This window comes from Dicentrarchus labrax, unplaced genomic scaffold (genome assembly GCF_905237075.1).
Source record: "Dicentrarchus labrax unplaced genomic scaffold, dlabrax2021, whole genome shotgun sequence".
Classification (NCBI taxonomy): domain Eukaryota; kingdom Metazoa; phylum Chordata; class Actinopteri; family Moronidae; genus Dicentrarchus; species Dicentrarchus labrax.
In genome coordinates, this window is record NW_026136720.1 from 22,263,416 (window position 1) to 22,281,565 (window position 18,150).

Consider the following 18,150-nt stretch of genomic DNA (forward strand, 5'->3'; position numbering starts at 1 on the left):
TATGATGCATTATTATAAGTAATACTATGATAATATTGCTATTAATGAATAAGGAATGAGTCAATGTAACAGCAGAACGACCCTACACGCTGACCGTGTACCGTAGTTACGCTGCTAGATGCGCAGCACAACACAAAGACGGTGATGGTGGCAACAGAAAGAAACTAAGATTTTCTTCAATTAATCGCAGTTTTTATGAGAAGTCATGTAGGCCGACTTTAGATATATGTTCCAAGCACTTGTACAAAGATTTAATATTTGATCTTTGGGCTACCTATATTTGCCCATTCACAAACTAACGCCACAGTGGGTATTTTTTTTTATGAAATACGGCGCAAATCAGTGCCAAGTTCCGAATCGGTAAATCAGTAACTGACATCAGACACCGGGGTGGGAGACAGCTTGTAGACTGCATAGATACCACCAGACAGCCCCTGAACGTGTAGCTGTCATTCCCAACCAGGCTAATGTGAGTTAAAACGACCCGGTGATTTAAACTACGACAGGAAGAAACGCGGGTATGCGTTGTTGTGTGGCAGTTGACTGTCCTTGCCCGCCGCCGTCCCCCACAGTGCTGCTACTGCTGTTGCTGCGCGGTATCTGCTCCCAGTTTCCTCTTTAACAAACGGGAAGTTTTTCTGGGCCGGAGTCATATGATGTGACTGTAAGGAAAGGAGGAACACGCCTGTGTCAGAGAGTAACTTTTTTTCCCCTCACAGAAACCACAGAAAGTCTCCCCACTTCACAAAGAGGAAGGTGTTTCTCTGCCAGAGGAAAGTGAACCGAGGACGGTGATGTCAACGTCGGAACCGAAACTCCGCCACAGTGACAGCTTCCCCAGTCGTGACAGCTTAGCCACTTTAGCTGTACTGTAGCTAATGTAACGTGATGCAACATGACTAGTTTTCACTAATGTGATGTAATGAGAAGTGTGGATACAGTGGCACTTTACTCGTTTCCTTCCCATGCTACTGTAGCAATGCTGTAGCGGCCACTCAAACCCGGTTGTCGGTTGCTCGGAGAGGGACTGTACCGACTGACCTAAATGCACGTCAACTCGTCAGCTGGAAAACGATATTTCAAAGACCATGGTTAACAAAGAGGAGTTGGAGGAAAGGCTGAAGAAACTGCTGGTGAGGCTGAACACCCCGCAAGAAGACAGACAGCTATGCACGCTGATTCAGATAATCCAGGATCTGCTTTTCCTGGCGCACACCGACGATGGTAGGAAACACATTGTCCCCGCATGTGCATCCTGCTGCTGTTCATAAACAGGCCATGTTGTCTGACTTATGTGGGGTGAAGTAACTCAGATCCTAAGTATTAATACCACAGTGTAGAAGTATAACACACATATATGTAGTTAACTACTAGTTTAACTACTAGTTTAACTACTAGTTAGGTAGTAGTAAGTATCTGACTTGTACTATTTCTATATTGTGCAGTTTTATACTCTGGTACTTTTACTCAACACATAATTGTAGTTTTCAGATAAAGATATGACACATAAGGACATGAATACATTCGTTTTGGTATGGGTGGTTTAATTCAACATCTGTTTTTTAATATTAAACTGGTACACCCTAACTTAACACAATGCATAGTTTACCACTTGACTCACTAGACTACATAATTGGATTTGTGCTATTGTTAAGCTTTGTAATGCACATTCAAAATAGAAATGAATGTGAAAGACTGTTCCTTCAAAGCTATCTTGTCACATCATGTCTTCTTATCTTTTGCTCTGTGCAGCAGCTGAACTGTTTGAAGACAAAAATGTTCATGTCCCCCTCATGGTGGTGCTGTCATCCTACATCAGCAGCAAAGGAGTCCAGCAGGTACCTCACAAATCTTTGATTAAGTGCTTTACTTTTGCATCAGCAATGTGTTATTCTTTCACAACAAAATCTTGAACTTTGTCAGCCTAAACAAAGAGAAGACTGGCTTTAAACAGCTTATTGAAATGACAAATGTCCTGACAAAGTAAACACACAGGTGTTGAAGTGTGTACAACAGCATCGTCTGCTCTGTGTACTGTAGCTTACAATTCATCCACAGCTGACAGGCCTATGACTTATCTAGCATGTTTATGCCTTCTCGTGACTACTGTATGCTGCAGCTTGTCAGAAGTGGGACTGCTGCATGGCACAGAATGAAAGTCAGATTGTGAGACTTATGTGCCGACTCGGCCAAAGACTCATTTAGTTCCAGTTCATGAGTACTGGAGTGCCAAAGCATTTTAATGGGCTGGTGTGATCCATTGCAAGATGGTCTCTAGTTTTTCTTTAGTGTTATGTGGATTGTTTGACTGGCCTTCACACTTCTAACCTAAGTCTGTGACGGTGTAATCTTCTTGCCACAGGTGGGTTGGTCATTGCTATGTCGAATGATTGAAATATGCCCCAGTACACTGGACCAGCTGACCAGACCTCTGCAGGCAGCCAAGGACTGGGAGGTACTGGGAGTGCACCAGTAAGTAAAGACATACTTATTGGCTGCTGTTGCTGCTCATATCTCTTGTCATATGACAGTAATGGCTTGTGTCACATGACAATATCATACCACACCAGCATAGTTGATCATATTACGTAGCATTCATGTTCAGAAGAAGTCATACATTCATTGAGTAAGTAAGTCTATACAGTATATACCTGTACACTGTATCTTTGACCCAAACTAGGGCAAAGCAATGTCAATATTTTCATAATTTATCATTTTTAGCTTTAGCTTTAGGGATGGCAGTGTTAGTCTGTCGGTCCACCACTTTGGTTCAGTCTGAAAAAACTTTGGATGGATTGTCATGATATTTTGTAAACATTCATGGTTCCCGGAGAATGAAGCCCACTTACTTTGGTAATCTCCTGACTTTTCCACTCGCGACACACTGGGGTTGACATTTATGGTTTTAAATAAAAGGTCTACAACTATTGGATAGATTACAATGATATTTAGTACAAACATTCATGTCCCCTTCCAGATGAAATGTGATTACTTTGGTGATATGTATTTCCATCATCTGGTCAACATTCCCATTAGCCTCAGCAATACTTTGTGTTCAGGACCAAAACTAATAACATTCCCATCAGCCTCAGCTGTACTTTGTGTTAGGGCTATTTGCCAAATGCAATTTGTTTAAAGTCCAGTGTGTAGGATTTAGTGGCATTTAGCTGTGTAATTGCAGGTTGCAACTCCCTCGCTTCACCCTCCCTTTCCAAGCGCAAACAGAAACTATGGTGGCTGGGAAACGCCCCTATCTAGACACTGTGTTTGGTTTATTCCTTCTATTTCTGATTCTTTATGCCAGGAACACAGACATTTGAGTGCGAAAACTCTCAGCTTCACACATTTAATTTTTGCAGATTGCAGTTGTTGACAAGTACACTGTGTTTTGGATCAGGTCTGTTGGGCTTTTAAGAAAGTAAAGTTAATCATCATCAGCATGTAAAGAAAAAAACAACCACAGCTGCACAGACTCTATATCAGAACAGGGAACAAAAACATAACGATTCTTATATCCAGGTGATTATACACTAATGAAAACAAACCTATGTATATTATATTCCATTTCTGCCAATAGAGCGTCCTAAATTATACACACTGGACCTTTTATATTGGTGAACACTGTAAACTTTACATCTGCATGTTAGCATTATCACTGTGGGCATGTTAGCATGCAGATGTTAGCATTTAGCTCAAAGCATCACTGCACATCTGAACAGCCTCACAGAGCCGCTAGCACAGCTGTAAACTCTTAGTCTTGTAACTTCACACGAGAATCACATCCTGATGTTCACAGTACGGGAAAAAATATAAACCATAACAGTTTTGCCAGTTACCTCACATTTCGTATAACCGTTACTTTAATTATAATGTTGGTAATGTTGGTTGTGTGAGAGCAAATATATTTAGTAGACATTGATATAATATAATTGTGTCCAGGTATCATCAAAGGCATCATTCTGCTGGGCGCTCTAGGACAAAGTATCAGGGAATTTAAGCCACTTTACCTTTCTTTACCAATTCGTCCTAAGTTAATAGATTTTGACTCTCTGATGTTCCAGATCCAAATTATACTGGTAACATTTTCAGTTTTCAGTTCCTGTTTATTGTAAGTAACTGACTCAACCGGTCATATATTACCACAGTGTCAGTTTTACCAGATGACCTTTTCAGGTCCTTTGTAATACTGTCTAACATCTTCTCCAAAGCACTTGTGTTCAACCAAGCTCTTGGATTTTCTTCAGTTCTTGTTTTAAGCCATGTTTCCCCTATTTCTAGTCCTAGTGTTAACAATAGGGAGGTTATGGAAAATTTTAATACTATGGAAGTGTGTAAAATCAGCGTGTAGTTTAAAACTATTTTAAAATATGCAGTACATAAACTAACTAGCTTTAAGTCTGCAAAAGTTAGGGCCTTGCTTGCAAATAGTAAACTGTTTTAACTACCTCAGTCTTGAATCCCTTTGTGCTGACTACAGCCCTGGTTAATGTTTTGCCTGTTCTGATGTGTTTTCCAGGCAGATCCTAAAAGCGCTGTCTCAGTACAGAACGGACTGTAAAGTGACCATGGTTGGACTCAGAGCCTTGGCTCTCCTGCTCAGATCAGGTACACGACTACATAGGAAATATTCTACAACACATTAGGACATCACTCCTGCTACATATGAAACCAGCACAGGCGCTAAAAGATTGAAAGTCAATTTAACACCCTTTTCTGTTCAAAGCTAAACATCTGTTTGGAATATTGAGGTTTATGTTATGATGCACTAATGTCATTAAAGCAATACAAAAGGAATCTTGAAAGTAAATAATCACAAAGCTTTTTAGGAAGGAAGAAGATAATAATTAATAATAATAAAATAAATATAAAAACATAGTTGGAAACATCAGAGAACTGCAATCCACGTGTAATTATCTGGCTCTAAATCTGTGTGTGTGTCAAGGTTTTCCATATGTAGTATGTAGGGTTCCTCTACTTTAATGAAACATTGTCTTTTTGTAGTTTATTTTTAGAGCAACATCTCTGTCCTTAAATAATATCTTTAGTTATGTTAATTTATAATCTAGTGTGCAGCGACCTAAATTATAGTTTAAATGGTTAGTGGATATATTGTGTTTTAAAAATTAATAATTGATTCATGGCCCTAAAAGTTCTCAGTTCTTTAGCAACTCCTGTTTAACACTTGTAAATGACTGTAATGGTCAGAATTCAACCTGTTTAAAATGTATTTTATGCTTGTTTAATTCATGGCTATGTAGACATGATTCCTCTGCTGGTTCTGGAGGAGGAAGAGGAGGAAGTGTTTGGCCTGGTGGTGCAGGCGATGAAGACGTTCCCTACCAGTGAAGAGGTGCAGCTCCAAGGCTGTGGAGCTCTGCAGTTCCTCCTGGAGGGAGGTGAGCAGACACATACACAAACCTCCTATATGCCAGCTCATACTGGGCAGAGTACTATGTATTCTCCTTGTCTTAATATTCTAGGGCAGGTATAGCCTACCCGATCCTATAGTAGTGTCACTTAGATGTTTCTGGTTCTGTATCATGTATTAGACAATCAGTGACACTTTTATTCTAGTAAATATATTATCAGCCTATAGTCTGTATCAGTCTATAGCTATGTTTGGAGTCCTGTGAGGCCGTAAGTCCCATTACATGGAGCGACGTTTTGTTATTTATTTCTTAACACCTGTGGTAAAACGCATATAAAGTTTGGCATTGGGGTTGTTCCAGAGGAAAAATGTAAAATGAAACGAGTTTGTGTATTGTTTATGATCTGTAAATTGGACATTTTTATCATCAGATTAGACTCAACCTTAGCTGCACTCAGGCTAATGCTAACATTAGCATCCATCTTGGAGCACATGTAAGAGCAGCATGCTAACCTGCTAATATGCGAACATTAGCAGGTTAACATGCTGTTAGTACGTTAATATTCATGTCAACACTGTTAAAGGGTAGCATGCTCACATTTAGTGTATGACTTGTAGCATGTTTGCTAGCCAATGTTTGTACCTGCATGTAAAATGTAGCGTTTTAGCTAGCTTTGCACTGACAATATCCTATATGCTAATGTAGAGAAGCTGAACATCTTTCCTGTGTCTGTGTTTATAGTAAGTGATGACCACCTCATGGAGTTTGTGGAGAACCAGGATCATGTTGTGGTTCTGGCGGCTCTACAGAGGTTCCCGGACAGCCCTGAGGTGCTCCAGCAGGCCATGAAGGTTCTGCTTCCACTGTCTCGTCCTGGTGAGACCCCATTACACCCCAATACTATATTAAAAATAATGTTATGAGATCTAAGAGGGAAAGAAAAGAACTGGAATACTAACATTACTACTTGATTAGTAAAAAGGGATAATATGTAAGTGCTCTTCATTGATCTCATATTGATTGATTGATCTCTCATCATAGTGCAGACAGTGGCAGAATCAAGAGTAAAGGTTTGGTTTGATCCATAGTGTTGTGAGGGTGAATGGATAGATTCAGTGCAGTTCTCTTGATGTGGAGCGGTTTAGGAATGTGTGCTTGTACTCTATTAATATAATGGTTGATGTGTTACACCACTTGTTGGTCATGAAGATCAATTAGAAGAAAATTAGATATAACCCCTTTCTTTGTGTATTTCACATGGCCTATTTCTAGCCTCCCACTAGACCATGATGTCACTGTAATGCTTTTTAAACAGCCATGATATAAATCAGATTATACAACAAACGCCACTAAACGTGTGACATTGTGCTGCCGAGTCAGAGCATCTGTTTGTGGGACAGGAGAGCTGTGTTTGTTGAAAATTGTCAAATCTGATCTGGAAATTCCCTCATGGTGAGGAACACAGCAACTCCTTCAATGACTACTCTTTGTATTTACTATCCAGATAGTTGTATAACAGATAATTGGCTTTGAGTCTTCCAGCATTTCCATGAAATTTTATTTTTAATTTCTGAACAGCAAATGCAATTATCCGAATGCAAGGAAGCCCCCGAATCCCTGAATTACAGGATTACCTAAAAACAATAAAAAGTAGACTTTATGAAAAAATGAAAACTAACTGAAAACGATTTTGCGTACTTACTAAACTAACATAAATATCCAGGAAATGTATTTAATTTTAGTCTTTGTCATTTGTCAACACAAGAAGCACAAGGAGACTTTTTTTTGTTTTGTGACCTTTTCAGGTCCTTTGTGATGCTGTCTGACATTTTCTCCAAAGCACTTTCTTTCTTGTTGTTTTGGCCATGTTTTCCCTATTTCTAGTGCCAGTGTTAACAATAGTGAGGTTATAGAAAATATTTTTTTGAGCGTGTAGTTTAAAACTATTTTAAAATATGCAGTATATTAATTAACTAGCTTTAAGTCTGCAAAAGTTAGGACCTTGCTTGCAGATAGTAAATAGTTTTAACTACCTCAAGTCTTAAATCACTTTGTCCTGACTACAGCCCTGGTTAATGTTTTGCCTGTTCTGATGTGTTTTCCAGGCAGATCCTGAAAGTACTATCTCAGTATAGTATAGTATAGTGTTTATTGAGACTGGACGTCTACATGACTTTGAGTCAATGTGTTTGTATTGTAATACCTATTATAACTGAAACTAAACTGAATTGAAAACAAAATAAGAATAAAAGCTAATGAAAAATACAAAACTATAATAACTCTGCCTCAAACACACAGTGCCGTTGTTATTTATACAGTGCAATATCCTGTTACTTGCCATCTATCATATGTGCAGTTATTAGAGATATATCTGTGATAACCTAATAATATTGGCCATGCTCATGTTATGGCTTTCGTGCTGCAAAAGAGCAGTGCTCCTTAATTAGCTGGATGATTTCTGCATGAAACGTGGAGCTGGACATGAAAAAATGTAGAAAAGTGGACATGACAAAGTTTCAGTCATGAACATTTTTTCCACTTGAATGTGTTTTTTTCACGGATGTGTGATTTATCACAGCCACGGGGGATTACAGCCTATTTTGAGATATCACTCTTTTCTGACCTCATTCTTGTTTTTCTTTTTTGCTATTTTTCTTTTGTTGTGTTGTGTTGTGTGTCAATAGTTTTTTGGTTTAGGAATCCTAAATAGTATAGTTGGGATTTCTAATCAGTTTACTTATTCTATCTACACTTTTATTTTATATAACTATAGACTAATTCTTGTTTTACATATTGGGATATTTCATGCTGTGTAGTATAATCCTGAAATATCACTAAATATATATTGACTGCGGACTAAAATCAAACCCAGCCAAAATGTGAAGGTTGACAAATGCAAAAAGCAGAGACAGAGTCAAACATCAACAGTTCTGAGTTTGTGAGCTTTTCTCTTCCAGGCAGTAACGTGGAGATGTTGATGTCAGGGGGTGTTCGATGCTACAGTGTGATCATTGCTGCAATGGATGCCTTCCCAGATGTGGAGGAGTTGCAGGAGACGGCCTGCTGCCTGTTCAGGAGGTTTACATCAGGTCAGACCGAAAGGTCCAATGTTTGTTTGTTCATTACAAACTATAATTATATATATATATATATATATATATATATATATATATTAAAAATATAAACTGTGTTATAGTCACACATATCTCTCAGATACACTGTCAATGAATAACTTTGCACTATCTCCACACTTATTGCAACCATCGTTGATGTTAATGTTAACGAAATCAATAAATCCTCACTGTCAACACAGCAGTGTTTGGATTGTGTTCATCCTGATAATCTAATGTTTTTGCCAGTTGACAGGTTAAGATTGAAGAGCTCAATGGAGGCATCGGTTTAATCCAGTGTGCGCTTGTTTTGTCTCATCTTGTAGAGAGTTACTACAGCATCTTGGTACTGAACGGTGTCCAGAGGGTTGCAGTAAGAGCCTGTCAGAGTTTCCCTGACAATGCCACACTGCAAGCCGCCGCTCTCTCCTGCCTGGCTGACCTCAGTGAGGACACACACTCACATATGTTGTATAACTCATTTATTTATATCCACATAGATGGATTAGAGAGAGACAACAGAACAATGCCTTGACCTCAACATATGTGCTAAATATGAACATCAACGGCTCACCATTATTTTCAGGCTGTGCAAAAGACCTGTAGGTCTAGGGAAATATATTTTCAAAATTATAGCATATTTGCACTGTACAGTAATTACACCGTACTGTCTCCTTCTGTCAGCTGCAACCATTGTGCAGAACAAAGCGGTAGCTGAGCAGGGTTTGGAGGAAGGAGAGGAGGAGGAGAACAGAGGTAAAGAGGTGGTGGAGGACATGGGCCTGGGCTGGATGGAGGCCTGCTGTAGGGCACTGGATCTCCACGCTGCTGAACCAGCCGTTCAGGTCAGTTCAACTTCTTCTAGCCCTCAAGCTACAGCAAATATTTAACATGGGATAATTTAAATAAGTCTCTAAGTTGCGTGACTCACTTCTGTTGCCCCAGGAAGCTGCAAGCTGGGCCATTCACAATCTGTTACTGCACGGAGCTGGGGTGGACCATTCAGAAGACGAGCAGGATGAGAGGTACAGTCTGAAACACAAAGCCACGATAGCCTTCTAACAATGTGATTAGTTTCTATCAAAGTTTTTGACTCTTTAACTTTGACTCTTCTGATAATAGCTTTTTTTGGGCATGGTTATGCTCGGACATTTATAACGAAAATTACTCAATTAATAACACAAACCAATAAACACCCATGTAACCATGCAAGAAAACCTCTCGGCTCCTGTCTGTCTCTGTGAATCTGAGCTAACTCCAGGGTTGCCTATTTGGTGACTTTATCGTTAGATTTGTCGAGTTTTCAAACCGTCCTAGCAACTTCATTTGTAAGAAGCAATTAGTGACTTATTCAAACCATATGGGAAAAGGGGAGAAATACATACTAATATTAATATATTGTTATTTATTCCCATGTATTTTGCTTGGCTTTTCTGCCACCAGCACTGGGTTCTGCCCCTATCCGCGTACACAGGCAGCAGTAGGTGTGGCATGTGGGAAAGAGATTTGAGATTAGATGCTTTTCTCTTACTCTTTCTGAATGTCTGGATTAAGATGTTCCTATAGCTTGGTAATATGTGAGGTTTTGTTTAATCTTATAAATAGTTCAATTTTTTTATATCATATATGCATTTTCACTATTTCAAGCCATATTTCCACTGGCTTTAGCACTGTTTGGCACTTTTCTCATATGCCAGTTTTTGAAAGGTTAAAATGTCTGTTTTTCCATGTGGAGACTTTCTTAGTAAAAGAAAAGCCAAACAAATGTAATCTCCATTAGAATCAAGAAAATGCAAGAAATCATAAATTAGTGTTGTGCATGTCATGGGGGATGTTTAAGAAATGTGTAAAAGTGTCTAAAGAGAGAATGTAATGACATTTGTCAGATATTATATGTGTGTGTGTTTTTCAGGACTCCTGTTCATAGACAGTTAATGGCAGCCATGCTGCTCCACTCCTCCTCGCCCCGTGTGTTTGAAGCTGCTACCAGTGCCATTGCCACACTCATCACACACAACAGTGAGTCTTCAACAGTACACACCTAACCGACTATAATATATATCTTTATCATAACAATGTATCAAATTGAGTGATAAGCCTACAGATAATTATCACCTAAACCTGCAGCTCCCCTTGGCTTTGCCAAGCTTTATAGTTTCAGCTGATTGTGAAGTGTCCCACCCACAACTAGGCATGCCTTGAGAGTGATTCATTGGTTGTTACTGGTGGGGTCGAAGAGAAATAAAACTGTGTGTCATCGGCGTAACAACGGACACTAATATTGTGTCCAATTATAAGCAACTGTTTTCTAACAACTTCACCATATCACCCTAAAGGGATAAGTGATTCTAGAATAATCCAATACTGTGACAAATATATAGTGCGGACAACAACACAGCAAATAATGTAACTAATGTTAGCTATGTTGTTGGTTAGCAAACTGTTAAACAGTACAGAGAGGACAAGATGGTTTCCCAGAGTGAGACAACTGTCCAGCTACTATATCTATAATCACAAAAACAGCATATCTTGGCAAACTAGAAAGTAAGCTGAATGTCCGTGGGCAAGTAATTTACCATTACCTGACACACAAATCTTGGTTGGAATGGCTAGAATAACAAGTAAGTGTTGTGTAGCTCAGTCTGATCTAATTAGTTAATTTCCTATTTATAGAGCCAGGACTGTGTACAAACACCAGATTTTTTTCAGTGCACACACAGAGCAGAAAGTTAGTGGACCATGAGAAGAAATTTGCTGAATGAAGTCTATTGAATTAGAATCTCATACTTAGAGTCGCTTACCCCACCTTTAGATGCTGATGATAAGCCACTGTTGTGTTCACAATTTGTTTCCACTGCCGCCAAGAGGCCAAAAAGATCAGTTATTGGAGGTTTAACATCCAGTGTGCAGAGATGGGACTAAGTGGAGAAACACACACATACATGCACAGAAGCAGGGCTCACACTTATCTTATCGTTATCTCTTATGTAGAATAACATTTCAACATCTACTTTGTATTTTTATCATCATCATCAATAAAATAGACTGATTCAAAGTTTCATTGGAGCTTTCACTGATGTAGTAAAACCTCACTTCTCTAATAATCTGTATAGGTTCAACTATATTCATAAATAGTGTTTGTTGACTTGTACAGTGAATGTCTGCTCTGCTCTGTTTGCAGGTAAAATGCGTTCACTGCTCCTGTCCAGTGGCCTTCACGTCAATCTAGTGGAGATGATGAAGAGACATTCAACCTCAGCTGAAGTTTCCATCAGCGCCTGCAAACTGCTAAACCTGCTCTTCCAGGGAAGGTGGGCACACACAGTTTCCACTCTATGATTTTCTTGTTGTTTTTACAAAACCACGTAACTATAAAGGACAAAAACATAGTCAGAATGGGATAAACAAGCACACTGGATAGACTGTTGTTTTTCAAAGATCATCTCCATTTGTGTACTGGCCTTTTGTTTTCTGACTTATTGAAGTAACAAGCAATGAACATAAAGCCAAAAATGTTCAATGTTCTCAAAATGTTCAAAAATAATGACATTCATATTTAATTTTGGAGTGAAACCTGTCTCTCTTTGTCTTTAGGACAGCCAGTCTAGATGAGTTGAACATGGCCATGAGTCAGATCCTCAGTGCCATGAAGATCCATAACTTCCAGCCAGATGTTCAGCTGGAGGCTCTGCAGGCCAGTCTGGTCTTCCTCTGCCCAGGTATACTAAAGTGGTCTCTTTCTGTTCTGTTTATGCACGGTCCAGAGGTGACCTATCAATCAAATGTTGGTTGTAAGCTGATCATTTCGGTTAGATTTTTTTTTTTTTGGTTTTGTTTGCAACTATCTGGTGAAGAAAGTTGAACATGTAACAGAAACATATTTTTCTCTGGATTTGATGGAGGCCAAGCTAAAAGGAGAGTGAATATTGGACTAGCTACTTTTACAAATGCATAACAGTATATTTAGTGGGCATAAAGCAAGACAAACCTCCCAAACAAAGGTGGATACACTTTCTCATGCTCACTCAGATCATAATTTCTCGAGCTGCACGATAGAGCAACTACAGTATATATTCTCAGGGTGATACAAAGCTGGTTCAGTGGAGCAGCTTGTTTTGATCAAAATGAGGTTACAGTGTACTTTTGCTCTGCTCCCACCACTGCACTTATAACACTCCTAATTAGATTAATGATCAATGAGGGAGCGGTTGTGTCTCTGTGTCTGTATGTTTGCTTGCATATTTGTCTTCACTTGTTTCCTTGGTGTGTGTGTGTGAATTCAAAGACAGGAGTTTGAGGGAGCATGGCATCTCGGTCGCAGATCCAGACATGGCCGACGTGTCGCTGAAGGTCCTGAAAAACCAGTGTGTGGTGGAAGGAGCTCACACCCTCTACCTGGAGGTTCTCAACAGGGTATGAATGCAGTAACCAACCCCAGAATATCTCTCCAAAAATCTCTGTTTTCTTTCAGTCTTTGCACAGTTTTAATATATTATATCTGACCAGATATAATATATTAGAAATACAATGATATCACAATATCCAAAAAGAATGGAGGAGGGTAGAGCTTATAAAACACCCTGATGGGATTATGTTTTGCACAACAGAAGCAGAGTATTCATTCATTCCATAAATTGAACAACAGTTCATCCATTCATTGTAGAAATTATACTGTAGGTTGTTCTGCAACCACAACATCGGAAGGATGTAATTACATTTCCAGTTGACCTACTGGTATTAATTAATGGTGTGCTTGTTTTTTTTTCCTCCATGTGGTTGTTTGGTACCCCTCTGAGGGTTGGGTGGCAAAAAGGGACAAAAACAGCCTCTGAAAAGAGTAGACACAAGAAAAAAAAGCATCACGTGTCAGTGGGGAAGTTTCTGCCATATATAAAGTTTTGTTAGAAAGTAGATATAAACCATTGACATTGAGCGATGTGACATCTATATTTACACAATTTTATTTGACAATCTTTTTTATGTCGAAAACAACAAAAGAAACAACAACACTGTTGCTAGTCACTGTGACATCTATATCACAAACCTAGTAAATAACATACAGCTAGCCTTTATGTAGCTCTACACAATGTGTGCATTGTTATCTGGTAAAGCATGAAGTTTAAGGCAGTACATGCTTGGAGGACAAAAGGTCACTTGGACAGACTGAATCCTATACCCTAAACTTCAAGTTGTTTTTCCAAAGTCGCATATAGCTTAACAATTTATATAAACTTTGTTGCCAGTTTATTAGGTACACCCAGCAAACACTAATGCAGTCCATCATCCAATTCATCCTACCTTCATTAAAAGTGATAATGCTCAATTGTGGTTGTAACTTTATGGTCATGCATTATACTAAGAGATGTTTATTTATATTTTGTCCACCCCATCCCATTGCTATGCGTTAAGATGATTTTGAAGTGTGTATTGTGCACTGTATTTCTTTATTGTTGTTTTTCTGTTGCCAATATTCCCCAGTACTGTAACATCATTTTACACTTTTACAACAGTATTTGTGATTTAGTTGCAGATGCAGTATAAATAGCTTTAACCAGCATTACTGTCTGTCATTTTTATATATATTTTTGTTTTAGGAGTAGCATAAAGGGAACTACAACTACTACCTTGTGTTCTTGTATGATATATGTGCTGTTTGTGTACAGTTTATCAGCAGCTCTGCCATACAGAAGTGTGGCCTGAAGGTGCTGTCTGCTCTGGCTGACTGCTCCGGTGCAGTGGACTTGCTCTGCCAGCAGGGGGCAATAGACACAGTGCTGCATACACTACAGATGTTCCCACAGGAACGAGGTACAGTATACAATTGTCTTTGATAGTCCATAGCCTAAATTAACTTAGCATTGGAGAGGAAAAATCTGCTAAATCTTGATTTTCAACCCATGTCTGAAACAGAATTCACAACAGGACAGCATACAGCATAGTGCTGGCTTTACAACGACATAGGCAAATACTTGATTTCACACACTATTTCGGCCATTAGTCGGTGCTCCATTTATTCTCTCTCTTGAGGGCAAGTTTGGAATACTTAAACTGTAGTGTATGATAATAAGATCCAGGAAGTAAAAGTGACTAAAGGTGTACACAGACTTGAATATACAGGGGTTGCATAGTGGAATTAGAACAATGCCCTTATTTGAACATTCACAATATTATGATTTCAATGTTAGAAATTACTTATCATGCTTTCACTAATTTCCCAACTTGTTCCAGAGATACACTACTGGGGTCTTACCCTGCTCACCTACCTCGTATCCAAGAAGAAGCTGTCGAGGATGATTGTACCTGTTCTGGCCTCTGTTGTGGTCGCCTCACTCATCCAGTACAGAGAAGACTTTGAGATGCTCCTGAAGGTGAGTGACAGACTATGCTAAAATGGATCATAGATAGATAGAAAATCACTGTGTTGATTGTTGCATTCCCTTTTTTAATCATCAAGTGCTTAACCTTAAATTTAATATATATGTAAATCAAATTGACTTGACTTCTCTTTATTATTACTGATTATGTTGTGTGTCCCGCAGTGTTTCCAGGTGGCTTTGAGGATGCTGGATGCCTGTTCAGGAGCAGCTGCTGAACTGCAGAGAGAAGGCTTTGATAGACAGATCTTCCAACAACTCAGAGAGGAGACTCCTGACCAGAGCAACAACCCAGTGAGTTTACACACAACACTTTCTCTGTGTTTCTCTCTTCTCATGGCAGCATGTAATCAGAGGTCCTTTCCACCCTTGAAAACTGAGTTTACAGATCAATTTCACTTGCACATGCACAAGTGAATGTGTCTGTAAGTAACGTTGGTTGGTTAACTTTGCAAATTTGTGAATTAGGTTATCGTGCATCAGTTGTTATTCAGAAACTTTCCGTTGTCTGTTGGTCTGAAGCATGCAGGATTTAGATTTTTGGGCATATTCTACTCAACTTCGCCCATCATTTAATCGAGTTGAGATTGTGGATAATTTGGAATGATTAATATCCAAAAATTATTTCAGTAATATATGTAAAAACTGTGGTTCAATATGACTCTCAGCACTTGATCATGGTCTATGTATGTATATATGTGTGTATGCATGTGTTTGTGATATGTCTGTCATACAGGTTGTACTGTTATTTGTTTTGTGTAAGTATTAAAAGTAAATAAAAAAATAAAAATATTTATAGAAAGAAAGAAAGAAAGAAAGAAAGAAAGAAAGAAAACTTTGAACTGCTATCTTCCAAAAGAAGTGGAGCAGCATTTTCCCAGATTCTGGACTTTTCCAGTTTGATTTGCTGTCATGTTGAGACAAAGGCCGTACTGTACACACACAGGAACATACAGTGGGCAGTGCAAAACATACCAGACATGCTTGAATTGGTCAGATTAGGCATGTCGACTACTTGTCTACTTCTTGTAGTTCTAAGAAAATGCCTTACTAGAAATATGGTGTACCCTCACCATAGTTTAATAAACAGATTGGTCTCTTTTCCCTCTCTGTCTCTGTCAGCTGCGTAAGTCGGTGTGCCTGGCTCTGTCTAAGATGTGGTGTGACTCAGAGCTACACTACAGCATGCTGGAAAAGGCCTGCGAGGACGGAGACACAACATTGGCCGAGTGTCTGATTGAGCTGGGTGCAGACCTCAATAAGAAGACCAAAACAGAATCTCTCATCTACCAGGTCAGAGGTCACATAACCCGACAGGCCATTCATGTACATTTGTTACCTTCCGTCAGCAAAGGGAAGTTAGGTTTTCACTTATGTCAGTTTGTGTTCTTTTGTCATTTCACCTCCAAAAACACAAAAGAAGAACAGTAAAAGCCAAAAGGTTTCTTTATTTGAATTTGGACAATTTTTAGCCACACTAACGGCTTGTCTCTCAAGTATTTGGCCATTACATGCAAATGTTAGCTGTATGCTAAATGTATGCTAACATGCTAAACAAATATATACCCGCTAAACATGACCATGTTAGCGTTGCCATGTGAGGATGTTAGCATGCCACTGTTAGCATTTAGCTTAAACCACCACTCAATTCATTCGGTTGATCAGCAGGTTATTTGTCTTTTATTACGTGGAAATACTAAACATTTCTGTTGTTCTCTGGTGTGAGAAGTTTTTTTGACATAGTTTTGCACTGATAGCTTGTAATCGACATTTGTCAATATCTTTAGCTATCTTATGGGTTCTCAACCTTTTGCAAGCTGGGCCCCCCCAAAGCTGGTTTATTGCAGTTGGGCAGTAGCACCAGACTTCTAATGTGAGCTTGCAGGCATTACTATTATTATTATTATTATTATTATTATTAGTAGTAGTAGTAGGCCTATTATCATTACTAGGCTATTGCTATATAATTATATGAGGTTACATGCTTTATTGTTGTTATTATTATTATTATTATCATCATCATCATCATCATCATCAGTAGGCCTATTATCATTACTAGGCTATTGCTATAATTGGGAATTGGCACCAGACCTCTGATATGAATTTCTGCTTTATTATTGTTATTATTACTAGGCCTAATAGTAGGCATATCATCTGCATTTTTTACAGAAGCTTGCAGGTAGGCGATGTTAATGTGAGACCTGAGCCTGCTTTGCCTTGCAAAGATCCTCAATTCTTGGCGCAATGTCTGATAAACATTAGGGCTTTGACTCCGACCTTCGTTATTCAAATATAATTCGAATATTTACAAAAATAAAGATATTCGAACGAATATTAGGCAGCCATTAATATTCAAACCTGTTATGGGCATTATTTTTTGTAAATGTGTTTGCTTGTAAATGTTGTTTTCTATTCAGATTCCAAGGCTTTTTCACGCCTGGTGAAGTTGTGAATCGGGAGCTCATTAGCAAGGCTATTATTGGTCACCTGGGCTCCTGTAGGTGACGTTAGTGTCCTGGTTAGCTTCTATTTGGTTATTTTGTATACCAGAACAATGGCCGCGCCAACGCCTACAACAACTACGCCTGAGGAGTTCAAAATCTACACTCCAGACCATCTGAAAAGCAACATGTGGCGCTACTTTGGGTTCCCAAAGGAACAGGGAAAAATCACGACTAAGGAAAAAGTGATATGTAAAATATGTAGGCCCAAACTCACATACCACACGACGACCAGCAACTTGAGAGCCCACCTGTCAACACTACATCCCGGCAAGCTGGAAGAAGAGGAGGGGGAGGGATCGGGGGCGAGGCAGGCCAGAATCGACTCCATGCAACTTAAGTTTGATACCAATATAGGTCTTACTGAAGGCATTTAATGGTCAAAATATTATTAATAAATATTCAAATATATTTGAATATTAATATTAATAAACAAACAAACTTCGAATATGATTTTTGGCCAAAAGTCAAAGCCCTAATAAACATAGCCTCAAATCATCCTCGATTTGTGCACGATTGCGGTATTTCGTTTTGAGTGCAGTCATTTTTGAGAATCCTGCCTCACACAAATATGTCGACGCGAAAGGGAGGGGAATTTTCAAGGCGATGTCACAGAGTTGAGGGTATTCCTGCATCAATGCTGCCCACAGTGACGAAAGAGGGCAGGAGGTAAAGAGTTCCTTCAGCCCACTGTCACTCTTCAGCTCAATAAGCTGTTCCTGCATATCAATTGACAGCTCGTTTGCTGTGCACACAAATGGATCTCTAACCCACGCAAAAGAGCTATAATCCTCTT

At 39.0% G+C, this 18,150-nt stretch overlaps 1 protein-coding gene across 2 annotated transcripts in view; it reads left to right on the forward strand.

Moving 5' to 3' along the window:
- The first annotated feature begins 357 nt into the window (after positions 1-357).
- Positions 358-18,150, forward strand: part of lrrk2 (leucine-rich repeat kinase 2) — a 40,991-nt gene continuing 23,198 nt past the window's right edge. The window contains exons 1-18 of one of the 2 annotated variants that reach the window (XM_051382886.1): positions 358-1,224; positions 1,753-1,838; positions 2,363-2,472; positions 4,517-4,605; positions 5,259-5,396; positions 6,111-6,245; positions 8,327-8,458; positions 8,806-8,925; positions 9,164-9,324; positions 9,425-9,504; positions 10,392-10,498; positions 11,661-11,790; positions 12,074-12,198; positions 12,765-12,892; positions 14,143-14,287; positions 14,708-14,847; positions 15,019-15,147; positions 15,976-16,146. In XM_051382886.1, coding sequence (XP_051238846.1) covers positions 1,089-1,224; positions 1,753-1,838; positions 2,363-2,472; positions 4,517-4,605; positions 5,259-5,396; positions 6,111-6,245; positions 8,327-8,458; positions 8,806-8,925; positions 9,164-9,324; positions 9,425-9,504; positions 10,392-10,498; positions 11,661-11,790; positions 12,074-12,198; positions 12,765-12,892; positions 14,143-14,287; positions 14,708-14,847; positions 15,019-15,147; positions 15,976-16,146 — 2,262 coding nt within the window. In that variant the 5' untranslated portion in view covers positions 358-1,088. The remainder of the gene's footprint in view (positions 1,225-1,752; positions 1,839-2,362; positions 2,473-4,516; positions 4,606-5,258; positions 5,397-6,110; positions 6,246-8,326; positions 8,459-8,805; positions 8,926-9,163; positions 9,325-9,424; positions 9,505-10,391; positions 10,499-11,660; positions 11,791-12,073; positions 12,199-12,764; positions 12,893-14,142; positions 14,288-14,707; positions 14,848-15,018; positions 15,148-15,975; positions 16,147-18,150) is intronic. The other variant, XM_051382887.1, reaches the window with a different exon arrangement.